The sequence below is a fragment of the Thamnophis sirtalis genome, unplaced genomic scaffold, assembly GCF_051295495.1.
Source record: "Thamnophis sirtalis isolate CommonGarterSnake01/CBP01778 unplaced genomic scaffold, rThaSir2_p1.2 scaffold_7, whole genome shotgun sequence".
Lineage (NCBI taxonomy): Eukaryota > Metazoa > Chordata > Lepidosauria > Squamata > Natricidae > Thamnophis > Thamnophis sirtalis.
The window spans coordinates 39,190,007-39,216,273 of record NW_028261387.1 but is presented as its reverse complement, the minus strand read 5'-3'; the positions used below and the strand labels follow the sequence as shown (position 1 = coordinate 39,216,273).

At 40.1% G+C, this 26,267-nt stretch overlaps 3 protein-coding genes and 3 non-coding genes across 10 annotated transcripts in view; 1 reads left to right on the top strand and 5 right to left on the bottom strand.

The window, feature by feature from the left end:
* Window positions 1-11,047, top strand: part of BEST4 (bestrophin 4) — a 32,121-nt gene extending 21,074 nt beyond the window's left edge. For 2 of the 3 annotated variants that reach the window (XM_087719750.1, XM_014061910.2), the window contains exons 4-10: window positions 4,173-4,406; window positions 5,241-5,395; window positions 5,818-5,895; window positions 6,153-6,284; window positions 7,168-7,248; window positions 7,666-7,820; window positions 9,851-11,047. In XM_087719750.1, the coding sequence (XP_087575876.1) occupies window positions 4,173-4,406; window positions 5,241-5,395; window positions 5,818-5,895; window positions 6,153-6,284; window positions 7,168-7,248; window positions 7,666-7,820; window positions 9,851-10,241 (1,226 nt within the window). In that variant the 3' untranslated portion in view covers window positions 10,242-11,047. The remainder of the gene's footprint in view (window positions 1-4,172; window positions 4,407-5,240; window positions 5,396-5,817; window positions 5,896-6,152; window positions 6,285-7,167; window positions 7,249-7,665; window positions 7,821-9,850) is intronic. The other variant, XM_087719751.1, reaches the window with a different exon arrangement.
* A 712-nt stretch (window positions 11,048-11,759) lies between these two features.
* Window positions 11,760-18,144, bottom strand: RPS8 (ribosomal protein S8). Its single transcript, XM_014061922.2, has 6 exons — window positions 18,036-18,144; window positions 17,465-17,571; window positions 16,350-16,449; window positions 14,856-15,031; window positions 12,355-12,484; window positions 11,760-11,920 (listed from the first exon to the last, which is right to left on the bottom strand). The coding sequence occupies exons 1-6, from the start codon at window positions 18,037-18,039 to the stop codon at window positions 11,811-11,813; spliced, it is 627 nt and encodes a 208-aa protein (XP_013917397.1). The 5' UTR covers window positions 18,040-18,144; the 3' UTR covers window positions 11,760-11,810.
* LOC148044616 (small nucleolar RNA SNORD38) lies at window positions 12,005-12,073 on the bottom strand. The gene has a single exon (XR_015697434.1). It is a non-coding gene; the product is annotated as a small nucleolar RNA SNORD38 (small nucleolar RNA).
* On the bottom strand, window positions 16,533-16,634 carry LOC148044615 (small nucleolar RNA SNORD46). Its single transcript, XR_015697435.1, has one exon. It is a non-coding gene; the product is annotated as a small nucleolar RNA SNORD46 (small nucleolar RNA).
* On the bottom strand, window positions 17,653-17,734 carry LOC148044614 (small nucleolar RNA SNORD55/SNORD39). The gene has a single exon (XR_015697432.1). It is a non-coding gene; the product is annotated as a small nucleolar RNA SNORD55/SNORD39 (small nucleolar RNA).
* A 2,889-nt stretch (window positions 18,145-21,033) lies between the features above and the next one.
* The window catches only part of GPBP1L1 (GC-rich promoter binding protein 1 like 1), a 53,366-nt gene continuing 48,132 nt past the window's right edge, over window positions 21,034-26,267 (bottom strand). For all 3 annotated transcript variants that reach the window (XM_014061904.2, XM_014061903.2, XM_014061905.2), the window contains 4 exons: window positions 24,635-24,793; window positions 23,400-23,521; window positions 22,114-22,216; window positions 21,034-21,920 (listed from right to left, as the gene is read on the bottom strand). In XM_014061904.2, coding sequence (XP_013917379.2) covers window positions 21,771-21,920; window positions 22,114-22,216; window positions 23,400-23,521; window positions 24,635-24,793 — 534 coding nt within the window. In that variant the 3' untranslated portion in view covers window positions 21,034-21,770. The remainder of the gene's footprint in view (window positions 21,921-22,113; window positions 22,217-23,399; window positions 23,522-24,634; window positions 24,794-26,267) is intronic.

Genomic DNA, 26,267 nt, shown 5'->3' with positions numbered 1-26,267 from the left:
CTGAATGTAATCCAGTTCCAGAAATTCATTTTTTTTTTACTACCGGTTCTGTGGGTGTGGCTTGGTGGGCATGGCAGGGGAAGGATACTGCAAAATCTCCATTCACACCCCACTCTGGAGCCAGCCAGAAGTGGTATTTCTTGTTTTCTTCTAATTCCTTGTTTCATTTTCATGCTGTTCTTCAAGAGCTAAATGCAAAACTTTGAACTCCTTGCTTCCCAACTGTTTCTTTCTGGCCTTCTAAATGACATTCCTCTTCCATAGATGGGAAGAAATTCTGCAGTTCTTGATAATTACCTACTTTCTGATGTAACTCTCAAGCATTTTCTTTCCTCTGAAGCTAGGAAGGAATACTTCCAGGATAATCCCACTCATTGTATAGAGCTTTGTACTTCACTCCCCTCATCTGCCCCTGTCCTTCCATCCCCAAGGAAACACTTCCTTTGTAAGCTCTGGAGCTATAGTCCACTGAGGTGTGTTCTTTTTAAACTCCAGGGTTGGGAGAAAGGCTGATTAAAGAGAAGGAAATGGGGAAGTAGAACATAGCCACAAGGTAAATGTCAAGGCCTGGGTATGGAAAAAGGGAAGTGAAGGAGGAGAAATCAAGTATTGGTAACTAAAATGAAAAGGGAAGTGACAATCTGGTATTAATGCCTACATTATGCAGAATGAACATATCCAACATTTTCCTTCAATAAAGACCACCTTTGCAAGTTTTGCTCTAAAAAATGACACAAAGAGGGTAACTTTTCAGAAATTAGCTTGCATGGTCAGAAAAATCAAGATAGTACTCATGATTGTGTGATCAAAGGTCCTGCCTGTGTTGCATCTTAAAAATAGAGCTTCAGTCATACTATGAGCCAAGGTGGCGCAGTGGTTAAATGCAGCACTGCAGGCTACTGCTAGATCAGCAGGTCAGCGGTTCAAATCTCACCAGCTCAGGGTTGACTCAGCCTTCCATCCTTCCGAGGTGGGTAAAATGAGGACCCAGATTGTTGGGGGCAATATGCTGACTCTCTGTAAACCGCTTAGAGAGGCCTGAAAGGCCTATGAAGCGGTATATAAGTCTACTGCTATTGCTATTGCTATAGTGGTTACCTTCTTATGGGTCATATTTGCATCTTGTGAGTACCTTGGCAGAGGTGGGTTGCTACCAGTTTGCATCGGTTTGGGTGAACTGGTAGTGGAAATTGTGCCTGGGTTGCTGAATCGGTAGGGATGGCAGGCTGGCCACGCTCCCTAACCAGTTCTCCGGTCGTCCATGCCATTGCCAGCATGTTTTAAAGTCATTTTATAATGTTCTGTGCATGCACAGAACAATTCTGCGCACGCACAGAACAATGTACAGGCAACTGCACATGCGCAAGCAATGCATGGCACATGGGAAGTGAACCGGCAGCAACTCACCCCTGACCATGGGTATTAGTTTTTTATTGCTGAAAAGAATGAAGTAGTATGAACAATAACTCTCCCTGCAGGGCCATTTTTCTTTCTTTTAAGGTTTGAAGAATCTATGTCATGCTCCAGAATACCGGAAATACATCAAGCTTTTCTGTTTATTCTGGTTGTGATTGTTACTGTCCTGACTTAGTATGACTGGCTGGATTTATCGTTTTTCTTTTTGAAACAGGAAAGCATTTACTTTGGAAAAGTGAGATTTTGATGGCTGTGGCTTTTCACACACCTGTAGTTTTAGACCCTTCTAAGCATTTTGATATTGAGCCTTGGTGGCACAGTGGTTAGAATGCAGTATTACAAGCTAACTCTGCCCACAGTCTGGAGTTCAATCTTGACAGGCTCCTTCCATCTTTCTGAGGTCGGTAAAATGAGGACCCAGATTATTGGGTGCAGAATTGTAAACCACGTAGAGAGTGCTGTAAAACACTATGGAGTAGGATAGAAGTGTGTTATTGCTAGTATTATTGCTATATGTAAACTGGGAACTATTTTTTAAGTGCAGCAACTCTGAAGACCTTTAGCAATTGGTCGCTGACATTTCGTTGTATTGGAGCTATCTATATCAGGGCTGCAAACACCAAGATGACCCCAGATAGCAGCAAATGTACAGAGAAACCTGTTAAGGTCAAGTAGTATTGACATGAGTTTTGCAGCCCAGATCCAAAATTGTATGCTTGTATTGTATATTTATCAAACCTAGATATTGCATATCTATCTATCTATCTATCTATCTATCTATCTATCTATCTATCTATCTATCTATCTATCTATCTATCTATCTATCTATCATCTATCTATCTATCTATCTATCATCTATCTATCTATCTATCTATCTATCTATCTATCTATCATCTACCATCTACCTACCTACCTACCTACCTACCTACCTACCTACCTACCTACCTACCTACCTCTATCTATCTATCTATCTATCTATCTATCTATCTATCTATCTATCTATCTATCTATCTATCTATCATCTATCTATCTATCTATCTATCTATCTATCTATCTATCTATCTATCTATCTATCTATCTATCTATCTATCTATCATCTTTGATATTTTGCTACCACACATTAATCAACAATCTAACGGTGCTGTACATCTCTAGCTTTATTTTTGTAACTGATTTATTAATGAGCCTTCCTCCCCTTTTTGGCATCATTTAAAACCACAAGAGCAAAAAACTTCTAAAAAGCTAGGTTGTCTCAAATCAGATATAAAGCAATAGTTTAAAACAACAGTGATTTCAATAATTTTTGGATTTGAAATATGTGAAACTCAAACAACAGCCACTCCCTAAAATTGATTACTGTCCCTCATCTTTGTACAAGGAATAGGTCCCAGTCCTTATTCTTTTAGTATCATTTTTTATTATTATTAAAAAAAATATTTTGTTACATAAACAACACATGCCCACACCAGTGGGGAAAAAAATCAAAACACAAAAAAGACAAAAAACAGAAAACAAGGCAGGGGAAAAAAAAAGGGAACACAAGTATATATTATAAAAAAGTATATCAGCTGGTTACAACATGTTTTTGTGCATCTCTTCCATTAATTCATATTAATTCAAATATCTTAACTCAAATGTTTACCATATTGACATCATCATACCTCCACTTTTAGTTGACTACAGTTGTTTAAACATCTTTCATCCTTAACTATGCCAAAGATTTAATCCATAACCACATGCTAGCATTTCATTTACTTGCTTATAAAATCCTCCATTAACATCAAATCTTCATATCCTGTTTTAGCTAAACATCCATAATATTTAATACCAAAAATTCCATCCTCCATGTATATAGTTTATTATCATTCTCTTTCTTTATGTAATTATATTGTATATCATAACATTTTCCCCATATTAGTTAACATTTAACTGTATATAGTTTTATTTTATTTTTTAATAGTGATAATTATTGTGATTAATAACCTTTGTATATGGTCCAAAAATATTTCTAATCTTCCCTTCTCATATCCAATTATTATTTATCATATCAACTCCACATTATATACGTTACTATCATTATCAATTATTATTCAACTATGTCTATTACAAATAAAATTAATTAGGTTTAGCTAATTTTGAATTGTATTCTTCCATCTATCAGCCTGTGTCTCTCCAATAACAAAACCTCCTTAATCCTGTTGCCATTCGTGGATCAAGTTCTCCAAACGTCTTTATGAGCAAGTCCAAACAAGAAGATCTTTGCACCTTTTTGCTTAAGGTGCCTCTCATATAATGTCGTTGTCCTACGCTTATTCCACTTTTCAGCTTGTCTTTAATTCTCAGTGGTGGTATCAAAAGTTTTGCAAATGATATTTCATAAAGTATAAATTCTTTAATGCTTCTCATTCCTCCTACGCTCTGTCTTTCGAAGTAAATCTTCTGCGTAGCTGCCCCCCCTTCAAACGTTCCATCTTTTTCTCCCTCAGAGGTAAACCAGATGCCCGGAATGTCAGCAAATTGAGAATCTTCATCTCTGACATCCTTCGTTTGTATTTCAGGAACATTCAAACATTCAACATTCTCACTTTTTTCTTCATATTTTGATGTTAAAAACAGCAAATAATCCAGCTTTCTTTCAAATCTGTCGTACGTGTCAGATAGCTTTTGTAGTGCAGAAAAAATCATTTGAAATGAATCATTTGAAATTTGAACAGACGCCATATTCTTTTAGTATCATTGAACTTCTCTGTTGGCAGGTTTTTACGTCACACTGATTGTGAACCGTTGGTGGGCCCAATACACCAGCATTCCCCTGCCAGATCAGCTGATGTGTGTCATTTCCAGCAACGTTCATGGGAAAGATGACAAGGGTCGGATTTTGCGGCGCACACTCATTCGTTATGCCAACTTATCTTCTGTCCTGATCTTGCGTTCAGTCAGCACCAGAGTGCTTAAGAGATTCCCCACTATGGACCACATCGTAGAAGCTGGTGAGCCTGACTAGAAAGGAAAGATTTAAGGCTGTGTGTGTGTCTGTGTGTGAAAGTGGATGCAGAGAAACTTCTCACTTTGGGCTACTGCCTGGAAAGGGGGGGGGGGAGAAAAACAGGAAATCACAGGAGAAGCCAATATTGATCATCTTTGCAAGGCTCTCAGTCCTTGCCTTGGCTCATCTACTCAATGGCAGACTTCTTCACTATGGTGCCCTCAAGAACATTAGGACTATATCTGGCATTTAGGGGGCACAAGGTTAGGGACAACTTTTTTTTAATGCTTCATCTGTTTATTTTTTACTGCATCTCTATAAAACCATCTGGATGCAAAGTTTTCTTCAGGGACATCACTAAAACTGCTTTTGCTAGTAGCTAATTCGAGAACTCAGAATAATCCCTATATAGGCTGCCTATAATGCATCATATTCTAATCCAATTTCCCCAGTTTGTTGGCCTACAATTTTAGTGGCCTTTTTAACTTCTCAGAATCCCCCAGGCAGATTGGGAAAGGATGCTGTACTTTAAATCTTTCAAGCGAGTGGTTTTTGAGAAATTGGAGTTACAAAGCGAGGAACTGAGAAGAGACCTTGCACTTTTTCAGTTTAAATTTCCTCAATCCATAATATGGTTCCTGTCAAATGCTTGTTCTACTTTTTTAAAAAGATTTTTATTATCCCACTTTTATTATGTTTATAAATTCAGGGCATTGAACATACCTAATATTCCTTCGTCCTGATACAGTACAAAGTATTACTGTAGTAATGTGACTCAGTCTGTTGTTTGAACCTGCTTCCAAGCCAATTTCTCATATCATCCCCACCCCCCTTACAGGTTTTATGACACAGGATGAACGTAAGAAATATGAGAGTCTCCATTCAGACTTCAACAAGTATTGGATCCCCTGTGTGTGGTTCACCAATCTAGCTGCGCAGGCACGACGAGAAGGGAGGGTCCGCGATGATGTGGCACTCAGATTGCTCATGGATGTAAGATCAAGGAACAATGGAGGAGGTTATAAGTACCCAAGTTTAAACTATTCCGATTCTTATTTTGCATCATTTGCCAGGGCTATTCTTGGCATTCTTGGGATATTCTTGCCTTTTTGAGGTCCAACATCTGGCAAAAAACCCTATTAATCTATATAAATCTAACAAATATTATAATTTATATAAAAGTGACTTCAGTTTGTTGCCTCTTACATTATGATTTTAACTTCACATATCCCACCTATGTTGCAAAATAACCCCGATTCCATGAATTGGCTGAACACATTTATCCATCTTATCTATAAGCCTAACAGAAAATTACACATCAATTTAAAGGAAGCCTCAAAGATCGATATTGCAATACAGGAACAAACTGTTTAACAAAGCTGCAAATTCTGAAGCCTCTGGGTTTTTCCACGCAGGAACTGAACCTCTACCGTGCCAAATGCAGCATGCTTTTTCACTTTGACTGGATCAGTATCCCCCTAGTGTACACACAGGTCAGTGCAACAGGAAACATATAAACAAAAGTTTGTGATTGCTGCTACAGCTACCAAAGCAAATTAAAACAAATAAAAAATCAAGAGCCACAGTGAAATATTTGGAATTGTCACTGTTTTATAAGTGGGTTGTGAATGTGAATGAAATAAAGGTTTCAAGAAACTCATTGAAATGGGAAAATGGATTGCTTAAAAAAATCACTGAGCCCAGCGGTACCCAGTGATGTCTAATACCATGAATGCCATCTTCTCCACAGGTGGTCACTATAGCGGTCTATTCTTTCTTTGCATTTTGTGTGGTTGGCCGCCAGTTCCTGGATGGAGATCTAGACATATATGTTCCCTTGCCCACACTCCTACAGTTCTTCTTTTATGCTGGGTGGCTGAAGGTGAGGATGTTGGCTTTTAGCAAATAGCTTGATGATTTTTCATATTACAGTAATAATTTAATAAAAATAACTAGCTCAAAGAACCCCTGCCATATGATCTGTCCTACAGTCACTGAAAGGTGGCTCAGTGGCTAAGATGCTGAGCTTGTTGATCGAAAGGTCAGCAATTCGGTGGCTTGAATCCCTAGCGCCACATAATGGACTGAGCTCCCATTACTTGTCCCAGCTTCTGCCAACCTAGCAGTTCGAAAGCACATAAAAAATGCAAATAGAAAAATAGGGACCACCTTTGGTGGGAACAGCATTCCGTGCACCTTCGGCATTTAGTCATGCCGTCCACATGACCATGGAGACGTCTTTGGATGGCGCTGGCTCTTCAGCTTTGAAAGGGAGATGAGCACTGTCCCCTAGTCAGGAATGACTAGCACATATGTGCGAGGGGAATCTTTACCTTTACAGTCAATCTAGTCTTAAATAGATTGCACAAACTTTCATGTTTGAGCTTTTGGTTGGCTTCATGCCAGTTTGTTCCACAGATTTTATTTGTGGAATAAACTTGTATGAAGCAAACCAGACGCTCAAAACACTTCATCTTTCTCCAGTGAAAGTTTGCTGAATCTATCAACTATCCTTTCCTCTTCAGGCAACAAGATGTAGCTGGTGAAGCTCAGCTTTTTAATGTTTTTAAGTTGCATCACAATCTACATAAGGTCCATTTATTTCTGTTTAACAGAATGACTTTGGACTATTAAGGAGCAGCAATGTTCTTGCTACATAGCTAGCCTTTATGCATAGCTAGAGTAAGATTTACAAACACGCTGTTCATTTTAAGCAGATTCACAGCTATCTTTAAAATATTGATAAAGTGTTCCTTCCCATATAGGTGGCTGAACAAATAATTAATCCCTTTGGAGAGGATGATGATGATTTTGAAACTAATAAATTGATAGACAGAAATCTTCAGGTGAGTGTTACATAAATGTTTAAAATACGCTACTTAGAAACACAAATTATACCTGGTCTAGAAATTGGTGCACCAAGATGTTAACTATTGCTAATGATTTAAAATATCCTTATGGCAGCTTCAACAGCATGAAATTAATCTGGGAAATATGGGTAATCCCAGCCTTTCTCCATCTGATGCTGTCCGACGTATTTAATTTCAGACCATACGGCAAAATGGCACTGAAAGCCTACCATAAGAATAATTTCCAATAGTCCCAACATCTATTTTTCTTTTTTTTTCTCTGCAAAAGCAGACATTAAAAGGAACAATTATGCAAAGCAAATATTTGAATCTAACATTAAAGTACTGTAATCAATAGACATGTAGTTTCACCAGCTACTCTTCAAAAACAGAACAATTCTTTGTTTTGGCTAGGTATCGTTGCTTTCAGTGGATGACATGTACCAGAACCTGCCTCCAACTGGGAAGGACAAATATTGGAATGAATCTACAGCTCAACCACCCTACACAACAGCCACATTGGCAGAGACCTTGAAACCTTCCTTCATGGGCTCCACCTTTGATATGCGGTAAGTTTAATTGCCAAATGCATTTGTCGTCAGACAACTACCTTTTGAGGCTACCAAATATGACAACTGCCTGATAGAATCACAGCTTTGGTTTTGTGAACTTCCTCGCCCAAATCAATAAAATAACTTGATACATATAATCTATCATGTAACATATGACTATTCACACTGTCATAAAAAGTTTGGAGCCTGTCTATGGAAGATAATTTATTCTTGCCAATGCCTATCCTGGAAAATTTCTAATTTTCTTTAGAACTGCACATTGGCAGTTTGGGGGCAAGCAAGTTTCTACTTGAAATAAATTTTAAGGAAATTGAAGAGGAATAAATAGCATGATTGGAATTCATGAAAGTATCAACAAGCACTGTAATAGGGCAATTTATTGATACTAGATGGAAATCAAATTGATGCAACAAAGCTCCTCCTAGATATTCAGTTGTAATCTGGTAACTTTTTCCAACTAATAAATGTTATTAAAGTCATAAGCTTCCATGACCTGCAGCTGGCTTTAACTGATGCACCAGACTGAATTTTAACCATACTAGCACAGCTCGCCTACAATCCCATGTATCCATCTTCCTTCCAAAATATCATTAAATTCTCGCTTTCATAAGCTATAACCACTATGTTCATGAAGTTTGGGACGATGGGATTTATAGCCCAAGAGAAGCTTGTTTATCACTCACAGAAGATGGTCTGCTTAGAGATTAGGAACCTATTTAAAGTCATCTATGAAGGGGGGAAAAAGCAGTCCATAAAACTATATGATACAGGCTGCTTATTTAAGTTAGCCATTATACAATTAAATCAAATACAGGTAGTCGACATACAACAGTTCATTTAGTGACAAAGTTACAATGGCCCTGAAAAAAATGACTTATGATCATTTTCATTTCTGACCTTTGTAGCATTCCTATGAGCATGTAATCAAAATTCATATGCTTGGCAACTGAGATACTTGTGTTTCAAGGTCATGTGATCACCTTTTGCAATATTTTGACAAGCAAAATCAAGGAGTAAGCCAGATTCACTCTACAACCATGTTACTAATTTATCAACTGTGGTGATTCACTTAACAATTGTGGCAAGAAAGGTCGTAAAATGGGGCAAAATTCACGTAGCAACACCTGTTTCTGCAAATAAAAACAAATTCTACATTAAAGCAAATTCTACATTTAGAAGGGCACTAAGAGTACACCAAATGTGAAATTTCAAACACCTCCCACAGATGGCAATGTATAGCACAGGTATTCTGTTGTACTCAACAACAGATTTACTAGAAGCAATTGACTGGAGAACACTCTACTGGAGTCTACCACAGCATAGGTGCGTCACTATACCGTTTCTCCAAAAACAAACCCTCCCTGGATGAGCCCAATCGGGCTTTTGAGCATATGTGCTAAAGTAAGCCCTTCCCGAAAATATTTAAATGCATGCGCAGCTGGTCCCCGCCATTTCCTGGGAGTGGGAAACATGCTCCATATGCACCTGCCATCCACATGGAACAGCCTCGTGGAGGCTGCTCCCGCAAACCCTAGCTACTGTGCCCCTTCTCTTAGTGGTGGCTGCAAAAAGAGCAGCAGGTCCAGCGATGCTAGGGATGGCAAGAATGTGGCAGAAACAGAGACAGAACTTCTGGCCCTTTCTGGATCACCTGATCCGCAGGCGGCGGTTAAGGGACCACCTGCATCTTAAAAATAATCAGAACTCCCCGAAAATAAGGCTTATTTCAGGGGTCAAAAGAAAACAAGACCCTGTCTTATTTTTGGGGAAACACAGATCTGTCCTTCCTTAGCTCTCAAACCACTTTTAGTATGCTAAAGGAGTTATCAGCTAGGGTCAGACCATTCCTATCACCTTGGCTAAGTCAGTGTACTTAGTTAATTTGTACCTAGATCAGTAAATTTATTGCTTCACGTGTTATATATACCAAGTCACTATCACTATCAGCTGGAATGGAACCAGGAATCATCCTGATTTTTTATTTCACTGTTGTGCATGTACTGAATTGTCTTTCCCCCTTTGTGTAGGATGAGCGATGACCCAGAGCAGAATCAGCAGGTCGATGCCTCACCCAGCATGAACCGCATACAGACACCTTTGCTCAGCCGCTTTTATGCTGCTGCCGCCTCTCCAGCAATTAGCCTCAAAAATTTTGGGAAGGGCAACCGGATTTCCCACCCTCAGTTACTGCGCTTGAGATCTGAGGGTATCTTTCCTTCTGCCAGTCCCAACTTCAATCGCAGAGAAGATCCAGAGGCAGTTGGCCGTATCGACGAGGAAGAGACAGAGGACGAGGAAACAGGAATTAGTGAAACCGGTATGCCTCACAATGCAGAGAGAAAAGATATACCCATTATTACTGTGATAGGATCCCTAGATGACAGCATCAGCAGTATTGAACAGCCATCATCTAGCTAAGATCATCAAATTTCTGGCTGCAATTATTTGATCAACTATGGCAGGGGTGTCAAGCTCAAGGCCTATGGGCCGGATCCAGTCTGTGGGGTGCTTAGATCTGGCCCTGGAAACAAGACGACCAGCCTGTGGTGCATCTGCCAGAGAAAAGGGAGCTTGGGAGAACCACACATGCCACCCCCCCCCCCCCCCAAGCTCTGTTTTCACTGGCAGGGGGTTGCAGGAGGCAGTCACAGCCAAAAACAGAGCTTAGGGACCCATTTCCACTGGCAGAGTGCTTGGGCCACCATAGGTTTCCCTGAATAACATTGAGCTGGCCACTCACCCTTGCCCCCCAAGGTCAAATACAACCCTGATGCAGCCCTCAATAAAATTGAGTTTGACACCCCTGAACTATGAAGATATTTTCAGGTTATATTTTTAATGACCAGAGATCCTGACCATTTTCATCAGCACACAAAAAAGCAAATATGGTTGCTGGGAAATAAATTTCTGAACTCCAAGAAAAGTAAAAAAAAACCACACATTTACTGGTACGTAAAACTGGACTATGTTCTCCTTCCAATCACCCCAAGCAGCCCACAATCCACAAGTCACTTCCATTACGGTAAACACATTGCCATTTATTTGGTCATAGACCCCTTTTCACTCAAAATTAACCTAACATGTTGTTCTTGAGTTCTTTGTGCCTTCTGTATTTAGCTGTCTGGGTTCTTTGTGCCAGATATATTAACAGAGATATGTATTTTCTTTAATAACCTAGCCAAACTTCGTTTAGCTTATGATTAATAAATAATCTTTTAAACATGTGTGTTCTGCAACTTTTTATAATTTAGGTATCTGAATAATAGTAAAATCCAGATGAGCCAAATATTCAACTAGGAAGATACTGTGTGTTAATTCTTAATTTATTTAATTGGAATCCATGCATTTTCAAAATTTAACAGCATAATCTTGTTTATTCAGAGGTAAATCATACCTTCAAGTGAAACTGACTCAATAACATTAAGATTGACTTAAGGAGGAAAATATGGGCACTGAAAAAGATTAATCTGCATAAATATAAAAACTCTCGATGAAGGAGCAACATTTAGATTTGGTTAATATTATATTTCAATTGCTGAATTTAGCTTATGCATTTGTCCAGCTTTCTATCAACAATTCATGCAATTGCATAGTTATATAATTTCACGTTACAACCATTTATGAAAATCTCTCTCATTATCCTCCATTTTCAACTGGGGAATGGCAGCAACAGGTCCTCTCCCAAATAAAAATGCAACAAGTTTAGAAAACTAAATAGCTTTTGAAAAGATCAGTGAGAGAAATTTCAATCTTATTGCTTTTCTTGGGGCTGCAGTTAAGTTATAGCTTGGCCTACAAGGAAACACATTTGGCACCAGACTGAAACAAGCCGAGACTTTCTTCCAATCTACAGTCCACAATATTAGTATAAATTCCACTCCAACACTGACCACTGATATGCTTTGTCCCAATGCCCATAAATAACCACATTAATCATTTACAAGACTCTGAGATATTTATTAAGCCTGTTGGATACAATAAATGTATTCATTTGCCTTTTCTGGCCTTGATCTTCCTCAGATAGAATTCTAGTTCCTTGCCTTCCAAAATGTAGCCATCTGCTCGGCCACATTGTCCAGGTCTGGAGGCAATGCAAGCTGAAAAAGGAAAGGACAAAATTAAAGGAAAACGTGTCAATTAATACTGGTGAACACACTTAACAGCCTTCCTACAGATGAAGTTACCTTCAGAACTTGAAATGTCACCACTCACATTCAGCAGCAGAACTGGACAAAGTTTTCATCACAAGATCAACTTCAAATCCCTGGTCAATTATGCAGGATAACATGGGAATCCCCTGACACTTGAATTTCTGGTTCTAACTCGTATAAAGTATCAAGAACTAGGCAAAGGCTCTAATAATTGTCAAGTTAAATATTATACCAAGATTTGAAACAAGTAAATCCTGCCCTAGAATAAAGAAGCTGTGACTTCGTCAACTCTGAGTATAGACTGCCACCATCACATAATTTATCAAAATAGTACATCTTCTGTGTCTAGCAAGCTCAGTTTTCTATCTTTTACATCTTACCAAGTAGCTTTCCTTGTTGGAACTGCTCCTCTAGGAGGCTACTGATCTTGGCATTCTTTTTCCGTTCATCATATTTCTTTTGAATTTTCTTTGAACGTTTTTTGTTTAAAATTTCTTCCTCCTCAGGGGTCTGGAACAAAAGCAGAAGTGTAAGCCGTTGTTATTTCCCATAATTCCACAAACACCTGAAACATTCAGCAGATTTGGGGGTTGTATGTTTGAATGTTTATTTAATTTGTATGCTGCCCCACTCCCGAGGGACTCGGGGCGGCTAACAACCAAAGGGGGGAAGGGGATACAAATAAGACAAAGGACAGACAGAGTAAAAACCAACAGCAGTCACAACATTTCAAGTGGGGCTGGAAATTCATCAGCCCCAGGCCTGCCGGAACAACCAGGTCTTCGTGGCTTTGCGGAAAGCCTGGAGGGTGGTGAGGGTCCGGATCTCGACGGGGAGATCGTTCCAGAGGGCCGGAGCAGCCAGAGAAGGCCCTCCCCCGGGGATTTGCCAGTCGGCACTGGCTGGCAGATAGAATTCGGAGGCAACCTAATCTGTGGGATCTGATCGGTCGTAGGGAGGTAACTGGCAGGAGGTGGTCTCTCAAGTACCCAGGTCCGATACCATGTAGGGCTTTAAAAGTAATGACTAGCACCTTGAAGCATGTCCGGAGCCCAATAGGCAGCCAGTGCAGCTCGCGGAGGATAGGTGTCACGTGGGTGTATCGAGGTGCATCCACAATCGCTCGCACGGCTGCATTCTGGACAAGCTGCAGTCTCCGAATACTCTTCAAGGGCAGCCCCATGTAGAGCATGTTACAGTAGTCCAGTCTTGAGGTCGCAAAGGCGTGACTATTCGAAGGGCCTCCAGGTCCAGGTAGGGTCGCAATTGGTGCACCAGGCGAACCTGGGCAAATGCCCCCTTGGTCACAGCCAACAAATGATGTTCTAAAGTCAGCTGCGGGTCCAGGAGGACTCCCAAATTGTGAGCCCTTTCTGAGGGGCGTATAATTTCACCCCCCCAGCCTGAGAGATGGAGTACATAGCCAATCTTTGGGAGGGAGCATCAATAGCCACTCAGTCTTGTCAGGATTGAGTGCAAGCTTGTTCATTCCCATCCAGAGCCTGACAGCCTCCAGGCACTGACACATCACTTCAACCGCTTCACTGAGTTGGCACGGGGCGGACAGATACAGCTGTGTATTGTCCGCATATTGATGGTATTTTATCCCGTGCCAACGAATGATCTCACCCAGTGGCTTCATGTAGATGTTAAATACGAGGGGGGACAGGACCGAACCCTGTGGCACCCCATAATTGAGGGACCTAGGGGTCGACCTCTGCCCTCCGACCAACACCGACTGCGACCTGTCCGAGAGGTAGGAGGAGAACCACCGAAGAACGGTGCCTCCCACTCCCACAACCGCCGCAGAAGGATATCATGGTCGATGGTATCGAAGGCCGCTGAGAGGTCAAGGAGCACTAGGATAGAGGCATGGCCCCTATCCCTGGCCCTCCAGAGATCATCGATCAGTGCGACCAAAGCAGTTTCCGTGCTGTAGCCAGGCCTGAATCCAGACTGAAAGGATTCCAGATAATCGGTTGTAAAATTAAAAACTAACATTGTGCAAAACTTAAAAACTTGCACATAAAAACTTGTCTATGCCTAGACCAAAACATGTTATGTGCATAAGTGGAAGAGAAAGGAAACCACTTGAAAAATCTAAGGTGGGAGAGGCCATTTTATCTGGTTGGACAAACTGCAAAGTCAGATTAGCTTTGGTCACTGCCAATTTCCCCAGCTTGAACAGCAGTTTATTCAACCAGCCTATCACCCCCATTTTCCAAGCACCATTTCCCCCTTCTACTTCCCTATAGCCACTAATGCCCAGTTCCTTATAGTCAGGAAAGAACTGGAAATATAAGCGTGCCAATTAGATGTGCAGTGTCTAAATAAACACAGATAGTGGCAGTCAGAGGAAGGCACTAGGAATTTACAAATAATAAATGTACATATATAGGCCAATTTAGATGAAGAGCTATAGGTGTGAGATGTACAGGTCTTGTCCTACTCATCCTGTCAAATTTCTCCAGATTTTGTTTCAGCTAATACCCAGGGCAATCAAAATGCTTTGAGTATTGTGCATTCTCCTAATTACAACCTTTACACAGCATGACCGGTGTGCTGAACTCTTTACTACTTTAAAACAATTTCCAAATAAATTGTGATCTGAGCATTGACGGGATAACAGATTAGCAGCATTTTTCAAATTGGAATCCACAAAAAGTAATTTATAGAATCCTTTTTATTCAAAACATTTGCCTCCATACTTCAGCACTAAGATGTTCTATATTGAAAAGGGATCCTACACAGCTTGGTCTCATGTCTCCTTCAGATCAGTCGATATCCATCATTGTCTTTCAGCAGCAGAACTGGTTAATGGTATCATCATCAGAAGACAAATATATTTTTAAACCCCTGAATAGAATAACATGTCACCTACCAGCTTGGCACCCTTTTTGCGCCCAAGAGGCAAGGCATAGTGGGCTTCATACCAGTGTCGGTATGGAGTGCTGTCAATGAGGACAATGCAATTTTTGACCAGGGTCTTTGTGCGCACCAATTCATTATTGGATGCATTGTAGACTACATCAATTATTCTGGTTTTGCGGGTACAGCCTGTAAGGATAAAAGGAATTTATTTCTCAAGAGTAAGAAACCTGAATGCTATTAAGAATCTTGGTGTACATAAAAATAGGCCTTCACACACTGTGCAGGATCTGTATAAATTCTATTTTATAATATAGCAATAAATTTTGACTGCTTCCATTTCCAAAACCACCCCATTTAAAAGAATAAAGAACAGAATTTCAAAGAGAGAATTTACAAACTCTGAAGTATGTGACTCCTCAAACTAGGATGACTAGAAAATATGATTGCATTTGCAAAGAGCATGATGACCCTGCAACACAAACGTGCCCCTTTACACATACGTGCAAGATCACTGATAATGATGCAAAAAGGACCGAGCTTGTGTCACAATAGTGATCCCCTCTGAATATTTCTGCAAAATATCATAATCAGCCTTCTAATTAGAAAATACAAAAATAGACTTGTTTATCTTATGTTATCTTCAGCAGCTCCAATAAGATCCTCATAACCAAGCTCAGTAACAAATATGAAATAAAGAAAATCTGCAGGGGCATATTAACCTCACCGACCAAACAAACACCAGGATTATGAACTGACCAGTTAAGTTACACCTGAATAGGAACAAAGCTACACTCTTGAGCAAACATGTAACCCCTCCCCCCCCAAATACTAGTGGGGTAGCAAACTAAACATGCAAGCAAAGGTTCAAATTTATTGCATGGCTGTTTTAATACTTGTTAACATGGCTGTTTAAATAATGTGCCATCTACAACATTCTTGTCTCTTCACCACTGAATAAGTCTTTAAATCCATGCTGACCATTTGTTTAAAGTTAGCTAATATTTTTCATTATTTCTCTCTCAACCCCTCAGTTTTTCCAGACTTGAATACCTTTCAAACTTATATAAACTATTTGTCTTCCCTTTAACATCCCTATAATAACGCATACTCTCAGCAGGGGTGGGTTCTAGCCAGCGTTACTGCTGGTTCGCTCATGGGCAATCTTTGCGCGTGCACATGCACAGTTCAATAGAAATTGTTCTGCGCATACGCAGAACTAAAAAATAAGATGGCGGTGGCAACTGGTTTGGCGATGTGGCCAGCCTGGGTCGCTACTGGTTCTGTGACCCTGGCCAGCATACCACTACTGGTTTGGCTGAACCGGTAGGAACCCACCTCAGATAACTCAGGGTAACTATGACACTCTTATCACTGAGAGCTAGGAATTCACCAAAGCTCTCTTAAGGTCAAAGTTATCATCACAGTTTTTTTTATTTGTGCATCTACACTAGGTTACTAATACCCCCCCCCCCAATACTGTACATAACATCTACTTTACACTTACATTCAGATCCCCAAGAGAAGTTTCCAACATCCAAACGCAGAGCCCGGTATTTTTTATTGCCACCACGAACTCTTACTGTATGAATTCTTCTGGGGCCAATCTGCAACAAAGTACCACAGGTTTGTTCAAACACAGCAATTCGTGGAACTAAAATATTGCCTCAAATGTCCATCCTAAATGGCAACATGGTCAGTGTAACTATGACAACTCCTAGCATTAGTGACTGTGATGAAGACCAGAACAGTCTACACACTCACCTAAGGTGTACTTCTCATCACTCCAGTTGCCTCCACAATCAGAGGAACAGTATCTCCAAACTAAAGCACTATGCAATTATCTCAACATGACCAAAGTTAACTCTGGGTTTAAGTTTACTTCAAATCTTAGCAATAGCAGTTAGACTTATATACCGCTTCATAGGGCTTTCAGCCCTCTCTAAGCGGTTTACAGAGTCAGCATATTGCCCCCACAGTCTGGGTCCTCATTTCACCCACCTCGGAAGGATGGAAGGCTGAGTCAACCTTGAGCCAGTGAGATTTGAACCGCCGAACTGCAGATAGCAGTCAGCTGAAGTGGCCTGCAGTACTGCACTCTAACCACTGCGCCACCTCGGCTTTTATCTTTTAAGGACTACAATAATTTCAAATTAATTAGTGATATGGTGCCCCGATTAAGCATTCCACCACACATATGCAACACGTTGGTATACCTAAAGTAGCTCACATCTGTTTCACACATAAACAAATCATTGTTGACATATAAAAATGGTACTGCAATTAAATTCAGGGGCACACTAATAACAGTTCTTAAAAATATGGGTGCAGAAGCCATACTATTGTTGTATCATAAAGTTTTATTATAGTTATCCTTTACTTGGACATTTTAGAATTAGCAAATTTCTCGTTACCTGCTATTAAGTGTTCTGGATTAGTCCAGAATGAAGAACACTTGAAGTTTCCATGTGTTTTTTCTGCCTGGAAAGGTGGTTTCCCAGTTGGCCTATAGCAATCCACATTATTCAGGAAACTTAAAATACTTTACTCTTAACCAAGTAGCCTGAACTCTAACCCAAACATCTCCACCACCACCCCCCCGAAGCAATTCAGCGAACGTACTTTAGTATTGGCAGGAGGTCGCCCCAACTCATACTTTCTTTTCTTGTGGTAGGGCTTCCGCTTTCCCCCGGTCTTACGGCGTTTGTGCCAATTATCCCTGGAGATACCTGCGTAAAAAGAGAAAAATGGATTAAGAGTGGTCGTTAAAGCTGTCCCTCCACGGCTTGCAGGAGTTCATTCTGCCCAGTGTTACTCAGTTCTCCAAGGTAAGTCTCCGCATGGCACACTCGGCCTTAATGCAGCAGTGGAAAAAAGTTTCATCATTGCAACGTCGGGCAAAGAAACAAAAAAGGGGGCTTTAAGGCGAGAAAACAATTTCGTTCCATGAAGGCCCCTCTCTCCTTAAGAAGAGGTGGCTATACTGCGGCAATACACAGCAAAGGCCGAAGAGGCGTCCGGATCCAAAGCAGGCCGAATGGCAATTGCTACAAAAAACTAACCATAATATCACGCGCATTTAACGTGGTAAACATCCTTCTCCCCGTTACTCGACTGGGAGCTTCGCGGGGATGTCTACGGGGCGGATGGGGACGGATGAAACCACGACGTCCCTCTCCCTCTAACAACTCACCCATCCTGCTCCCAGGCGCCGATTGCAAAAAAGAAGGACGCAAAGCATTTCGGGACGGATTGTTCCCCGGGAAATCTCGCGGCGAAACACTCTCCTCAGTCGACGCGCATTGTCGCGTCATCAAAATGGGACATTTGAAACAGGCGGAAGGAGGTGGCTGGTGGACGTTCGTTGTTGGCGTGACCGGGCTGGACGGTTTTTTTTATGGTTTGTGTGAAAAGAAGCCGATGAGGTGTATTCAGGCTTGTTTTTCGAAGAATTGCTGAAAACGGGGACGAGGCCTGCAAATGTTTTAAATGATTGTTAAGGTTGTTGCTTGGCAGGGATTGTTTTTGAGAGGAAGGTGTTGCTGTTGGTGCTTGGAACCAACTGATAATCTGTTTTCTACACCAAGGGTCTCAATCTTTGGCAATTTTAAGATTTGTGGACTTCAACTCCCAGAATTCATCCGCCAGCTTTGCTGGAGGAGGAATTCTGGGAGTTGAAGTCCACAAGTCTTAAAGTTGCCAAGGTTGGAGACCCGTGTTCTACACGATGTTAAAACGGAACGTATAGATATTGTAAAGGTAAACTAATAACGAATGTAGCTTATGGTGTTAGAGCTACTACACCTGGACTGTCTTCGGGCGGTCGCCGATGGCGGTAAATAAACTGAACTCCATTATCCAGTACAGTACAGGGTAGCCCACAGGATTTTGCGTCTGAGGTCTGATTTATTCAAAACACTAGTCTAGACCATGTCTTGGGAGTGAAATTCATGTTTTCTTCTGCCATTTCACAACAGATGGGGAAGATCTATCTTGCCTCTCAAATAGCCCCTTAATCTAAAATGGCCATTTATAAATATTAATAAACAAGTCATCACTAGGGCATGTCATTAGCGAGTGCAAATGGTTAGTTGCCTTTGTCCAATAGTGAAAAAGCTTAGGACTAGACCTGGGTAGAATTTTCAGTAGGAGACACCAGGTTATTGTGAAGGTTTTTGCTGCAGAATATTTGAACAGCCATTCGTTAGAACCTGTTCATTATTTGGCACGATTACATCCATGGAAATTTATCTTAGATCTCATGACTGGAGCCTATCATATTACTGCAAATAGAAATGCATTTTGCTCTAATTGTGCTTATATTTATGGTATCATGCATGCTTTGTTTAGCCTGATATGCCAATATTCCTCTGAAGTTTATCAATTTTTAATTAATTTTCAACCATTTACGTAACTAGGAACATAATTCAGTTTATACACAAACACACTGTACAATTTATTTCTCAGATGCTAACCAATCATCAGCATTGCTTTTTACCCTATCCAGGATACAAAGAGTATCTTGTTAATTACAACCTCTGGTAATTTTCATCACAGTATTTCAAAATGAAGAGTCAGTTTATAGAGGGTGCATAGTATTTCATCCACATTTGAGATACTACTTTAAGTTTTGAAGAAGAAAGCAGTTGTATTATTTCAGATCATTTTTGTTTACAGTTGCTGTAGAAAACCTTTTAAAATGTTTCTAGTGATTAAAAATATTCCTAGTCAAGGATACTTTTTCTCTCATATTGGCATATACTTTCAAATATTCAAACAGGATTATTCTCCATTGTAATATCTTTTGTTTGGCGCTGTTCTCGATTCATGTACTGCAATTAAGGTTATCCATAGACAAAGGCATTTTGATATTCTGCTGAAAAATATTCCTCAGAAAGATTCTAAAGTTATATTCTACATGGTTTATGTCACGGAAGTAGTTTATGCATTCCACTTGTTAAAACTTTCAACTACAGGAATGTTTGGAGGGATATGACTAATTACTTTAAGAGCTTTTTATGTATAGTGCTTACTATGCAACCCTTGGACATAGTCCATGGACACTTGAAAGAATACATGAATATAAATGCGTTTATTATCATCTTAGGATACATAATTGTTTACTAATGCAGCAGTCAACATTAAAAAAACTAGTTCAAAGACAATTGCAGAAGAATGTATTCTTTCCAAACCCCATATCCCACTGTAATTTTAACATGCAATTTGAAATACTTGCATCACACAGATGCTTTTTGCCTAGTTGGCAAGGAGTGCTGCATGAAGTTGAGGTATATTGGTTTCTATTATATAGTCAGACTGACTTTACAAATTAAATGCTTTATAGTTTGTTCATCTATTAATCCTAATGAGTGCTAGCTTGGCAAATTTTTATGTTTAGCAAAAACTCCTTTCATGTTCTAAAACAATCAGTGAGCTCTAGTGTCTTGTTCCTTGACCATTAGGAATGTAGTACTTTGGATGCCAGCCATTATATAACCTTATGCTGCTTTATGGATATATGCCAGTACAGTCTTAAGAGTTTTGGCAGACTAAAGTATGGATCTGCTCATAAAAGATCTCTTCTGTGGGAATTTAATTATAGCCAACCTTGAACGATCTTCAAATCTAAGATTTGCACTTGGGTAGTATTTGGATAGAAAATTACCAGGAAATTCAAGGACTATAACCTAGATTAAAAAGTTGAAAAAACATCTTGGAAGAAGGCAAAAGCAATGGCTTCTATATTATTCCAAAAGAATTATACAAACTTGCTTTGAAAGTCATAGAAACCAAACTTCATTTGATGGAAAGCCAATTTTTGAAATGTTCAAATGCAAAAACTTAAAATATTACAAAAACAACACATGCACTATATCTCCATGCTCCTTGTGTACTGTATCAGAAATTAGACATTAGATATATACAAGGATAATCACTGCTGAATTTATCAGTTTTATTGGGTCCTTAATGTGAATATTTTCATTACCAATGAGAAATCCATACTGTTTTATAGATATCCTTTTTTGATATAAACTTATCCAACTTAACGGACTAGAGTGATTTACGTATTCATCAAGAAACAAGCAAATTAGACATCAGATTTTGAAAAATTACTGATATATTAAGACAAATACGAGAAAGTCTTATTTAAGAAATTTAAACTAGTAATTTGAGAAATGACAGACTCAGAATTGGCAAATTGATGCAAAATATTTATTCCAAGTTAGTTATCTTTTGATGCAGTAGTTTTTCCCCTCATACAGACTCAATGTGATAGTCACTTTTTAAAATCTGTAAATAATGTTATCAAAATAATCTTAATCTTTGAAATCCCACAAAAATTTTATATTTTAACAATCCACCCTGAATATCAAGGTTGCAAGAACACAAACAATTCCTATATCCAAATATTTTACAGCTGTACCACCCGCCCCCCAAAAAAGAAAAACCAAACACGCCTGGTTAAGTGATGAAGCTCCCCGAGCCGCCAAAAAATAAAAAAGTTCCATGTTATTAGCATTAATTTAACACAATTAGAACTTCCGTAGCCATTTTGTCATTGACAATGATTGTTTTAGCACATTATTGCCGCACAACATTTTGCAATGTGGACGGCAGTATGAGAAGCTTGTGGTTGCCCAACTTAAGTCTTTTGCATCCTGCTCCTGATGAGATGCCTTGCTCCAGAAGGCAGAATGGATTGTTCTCTATGAAGCACAGAAGGGCAAAATCAAAAAGTAGTAAGCCAATAGCTTTCTTCTTTGGGATATAATTCTTTCCCTTGTGCATGAAGTTTTCAACAATAAAAAACTGAACAGACTTGAGATAGAATAAACTCTGCTTCATTCGAACCCCAAACATTTATGTGCTGAACTACAAACTGAGTTTGCTGGATTGGTTTTATATTATGGATTTTTGGTGCCCAACTTCAGGCATCATCGTCAGAAGTTTCACTGCTACTTGTTTCTGTGTCTGACTCTTCAAACTCTGTCTTAAAAGTGCTTCTCCAGTGGGAGAATAGTTGACTGCTGCCTTGGCCTCGAAGAAATTCACTCTTCCGAAAACCATTTCTTCTTAGCTAGAGAGAAAGAAAAAAAATTTCATACTTATTTCTCCTTTTCAGCCAAAATAAACTCAAAATTTATTGTTGTCAGATGCACCAAAACAAAATTAATTTTGACCTCTTAGTTTATTGTAATCAATGTTTTCAGAGATTTTGACATATAAGTTGCAAAATAAAATGATGCTAAAAGGTAGGCAGTTGACCATACCTGCTCTGACTTTATTTGGAACTCTTTGAGCTCATCCTCTGTGAGGGGAAGGCAATTCTCATCATTCTCAGGATATTCCTGCCATCCCATTGCTTTCAGTAATCTAGCATGGAAAATATAAAAAATAAACAGAAAAAGAATTAAAAGATGTCATTATGGAGGAAAAGATATTTTACTCCTTCTTAAGCACAAGAAAATTCACAGCTATTGTACAATATTGCTCAGTAGGAGAGAAATACTTTAATAAGGCAAGTTAGGCCAAGAATTAAATGAAGCAGTCAAAGAAAAAGTGAGAATGGCGATTAAAAAGTACCACGGCAAGGTTCTCAAACTGTGTGCTGGTAACTCCTTGAGGGTTATGAACAATTGGCTGTAAGGGGGTGGCGTCACCATTTTTTATATTGATCAGCCTTGTATAGGCAGTGGGAGCACTGTCAAAACTTATTTTGGGCTTTGTTCCTCATTTTGTCTGCAAGCTCAAATCGACAACTGCAGGAACACAGAGTCTAAAGACCCTGTGATGTAAATATTAAAATGTATTTATGCCTTGTCAATGAAATAATTCATTCTATTCATGGTGAGGTAGTGTTACAAAAATTCATCAAGTATTTTGGGAAGAGCAGAACCACAAAATTTGAGAAATACTGCATTAAGTATTAAAAACCCCGTTCGTGTCTTCTTTAACTACAATAAAACTATTATTCTAAAATAACTTAAATTACATACTTGAATAATTGTTACATGCTATATTGCACACTTGTTTAACACCTGACAGGAGTGAAGGAATAAAAAGAGAGTTTTTAAAGTATTGTTTTGGTTCTTAAGAGAGTAAACATAAAAAATGATCTACTTTCACCCCATTCCACTTTGTTAAAATGGATTGTGTAGAAGCAGATGGTGAATGTCATCTGCTGTGTCTGATGAAGCAGCTCCTTAGCCAGGTTGAATTGTGCCTCAATTCAAACGTCATGCAGGTTTCAAAACCGAGAAACATATGATTTGGAAATTAAAGACTGTTTCCATGTAATCATTCTTGCCTTATCACTAAGGAGGGGGGTTCCTTTCCCTCTCCTGTGACACATTTCAATAAGAAATGGCAAAAAGGCAATGCGTGCATCAATCACAATACAATAAAAAACTTTTATTGTATTGTACTGGATGACATGGAGTAACGGTCCTATGTCAAGAAACCACATGTTCTTCTTCTAGAGCTGGTCAAACCTCTATTGAATGCTATACATCTCTGATGGGTTAATATTTTCCAGACCAACTGCCTCTTTTCTCACCTGTGTTCTGCTTCTAAAGAGTGAGAAAGATTATCTCCCTCTTCCAATGGCAAAGAAAGCCCATTCTGATGGCAGTTCTCCCCCCAGTTTTCCTTTGGTTCTGCTGTACTGCCACCATCCACCTAGTGAGGAACAAAAGAGTGACCAAAATCATACTCATGTAATTGTTGTTTTAGCATTCATCAATTATATTTTAGAAAGTTCTCTAAATTATACACTCAGGTAGCACAGGTTTTATAAGGCTAATAACCTCCTCAAACTAACAGTTAGAAACAATTGATTATCAAAAAATGTTAATGGCTACTGTTTAATTTAGAATATAATTGCATTAAGACTTTTGATTATAATAAAATTTAATACAAACTAAATTTAAAATGTAGGAGTAAAAAGTGCAAGAAAAAAGAGAAATGTAATATACTAAAAAGAAGCTCACAAGACACTTGCAGCATCCCACAGTAATGAGCACCATTTGCAATCTTCACTGCCAGCTTCATTGCCAAAGTCAATAGGGAAGCCACATTGTGATCACATGATGTTGCACTTAGTCATGTGGGATTCCTTAATGACAGCAGTTCTGTTGCAACTGCAGTCGTAAATTGGTTATGGTATATGATACTGCATTTTACAATCATATTTCTCAGCAATGGAATTACCAGTCCCAATTACCATAGTTAAATGAAGACCATCTGCATGAGTTTATAACACAGAATCAAGAACAAATAGTAACAAACCCCACTATCACTGTAATAATTTGAGGATGCCCATCTGTTAAACTAATGCATGAGCACTGAAGCCTTAAAAAAATCAGTATCTAGAAAAGATAATTTTCTTCAAAAAAAGCTATTTGTTCATTCCAAAAGGTGAAAAAAATGCCAATTATCAAAATGATAAAAATTATGTGTCTATGCTATATACTTTGCATTTCTAGGGTTAAGCATAACTTGATTTATTTTAATTTGTCCTCCAAAATGACAGTTCACATTTGTATAAATTGTATACAACAGTCACAGAAACAAGACAAAAACTTGCTTATGCATCACTCCTCATATCTTCAAAAATATCATTAATATTTGCTACAATTATTTTTTATTTTCCATACTTTATACATGACAGAAGCCAGAGTCAAGATGCATATGCTACTTTCCGCAAGTTTACTAAATAAGCATGCAAGAAATACTAGAAAATTATTTAAAAACTCTTTGACATTATTCTTAAAAAAGACATGGAACCCTCACATCCTCCAGTTTGTTGTTCTCATGACGCTCTGGCAATTCTCCATTCCTGTCGTCCTTCAGAGCTTTTAAGAACTCACTCTTCTTATCTGTGGTGCGGCGCATCAGCTTTGTCAAGCGAGAGGAGTTTATTTCAATAGGAGGGGTGGTACTGGAGGGACTCTGGAAATAGAGTAATAGCATTGTTAAATCTATTATATTCTCCTAGGCGCTGCGGAGTGTCCAAGCACGGTTAACTTCAGCTTGCTGCCCAAGGAACTGAGTTTAAATTTGATTGTAGCTCCTCCTCTTGGTTGCCTCAGAGGCTCTGTTTCAAAAATCTCAGTTGCCCTACAGGACGTCTTTTCTGGGGCTCCAGTCCTTGTGCAGCAAGCTGGACCCCAAATTATAGCTTTATCAGTGATATTGTAGCTCCCTTAGTTTAGGACAGTTAGATTAGGTTGCAGATAGTGTCTTTGCAATTTGGCCTTTCTGTTATCTCCATATGCCTCACATCGCGCAGACAGGCTCCCTGGAGTGCTGGCAGCCCAGACATCACCTTGGGCTGCTTTTAACGTCGGGATCTCACCAAGAGCAACAGTTTCAGTGAGTACTGGGGAGGCAGCCAGGTAGCCAGAGCGCCCCTGAGCCCCTGACAGGAGCGTTAGGCTCCGTGCCAAGCCTGATGACGCTCCAGGTCGCGCGGTGCGAACGGCCGCCATTTTAAAAAGACATTTTGGTGCGCTTTCGCTCCCAGGCTCCAGCCTTTGCCACGCAGTCTGTCTCACCCAGCGGATCGCCGCAGAGAGCCGCTGTAAGCCCGGAGCCTTGCGTTGGGTGGCCAAGCAGGCTCTTGCCGTCCTTCTACTCAAGCGGCTGCGGGCAACCTGGACCTAATCAGCCTGCCTACCTGCCATCAGCGCGGATCCACCGATGCGAGGCTGCCCTTTTCAGCCAACTCCAGCCTCCCTCTCCTCTCTTCAACCGTCTAGGCCTCAGAATCCTTCGAAGGCCCAACGCATGGATCAGGTTCTGCCCTACATCAGGCCTGGTCTACTGCCACTGCTAGAATGGAGAAGCAGCTCAGCCCTCGCAGCGTGGAAGAGAGGCAAGGGGAAAAGACCGGGCCCACTCCCAGCGAACGTAGCAGGCCCAATCCATTGGCCAAGGAAGTTGTGGGGGGGGGGGGTGTTTCCCCAAGGGAGAATCAGCCAAAGGCAGGCATGGCCTCCCTCCAAGGCTGAAGAAAAGATGGTGCTGCGCCGTCAGAAGGCCCTGGAAAAACAGTTCCAGAAGGCCCAGGCCGCACAGCGCAAGAATCCTGTGGAGTCCTCCCCAAGTGAGATTGGGGATGGGTCTCCCAGAGGTGAATCCCAGCGAGGGGAATCTCCCTTAGGCCCAGGCAGTGAGGACTTTGGGTTCTCCCCCAACCCTCATAGGGCATCCTTGGGATCTCCTACCCATTCCATGGCTGTAGACACCCTGGCAGACTTGGATTCAGGGGCTGAGGATTCTCCCTCAGAATTGGAGCCCCCTGCCCCTCAGGGTCAGGAATCCATTTTATCTAGGGCCATGGAGTAGGTAGTGGCTCGTGCCATATCCAAAGGCATTTCTGATGGCATGGTACAGTTAGCGGCCAAGTTGCCCTCTGTGGCGT

What these genes read in the sequence shown, in the direction of transcription:
- RPS8 (XM_014061922.2), bottom strand. An exon ending in GACCTCCTGCCAATACTAAA is followed by an intron (nt 16,450 to 17,464) that starts GTACGTTCGCTG and finishes ACTTTGTTGCAG; the next exon opens with ATTGGCCCCAGAAGAATTCA. An exon ending in CCAACAAGGAAAGCTACTTG is followed by an intron (nt 11,921 to 12,354) that starts GTAAGATGTAAA and finishes TTCCTTTTTCAG; the next exon opens with CTTGCATTGCCTCCAGACCT.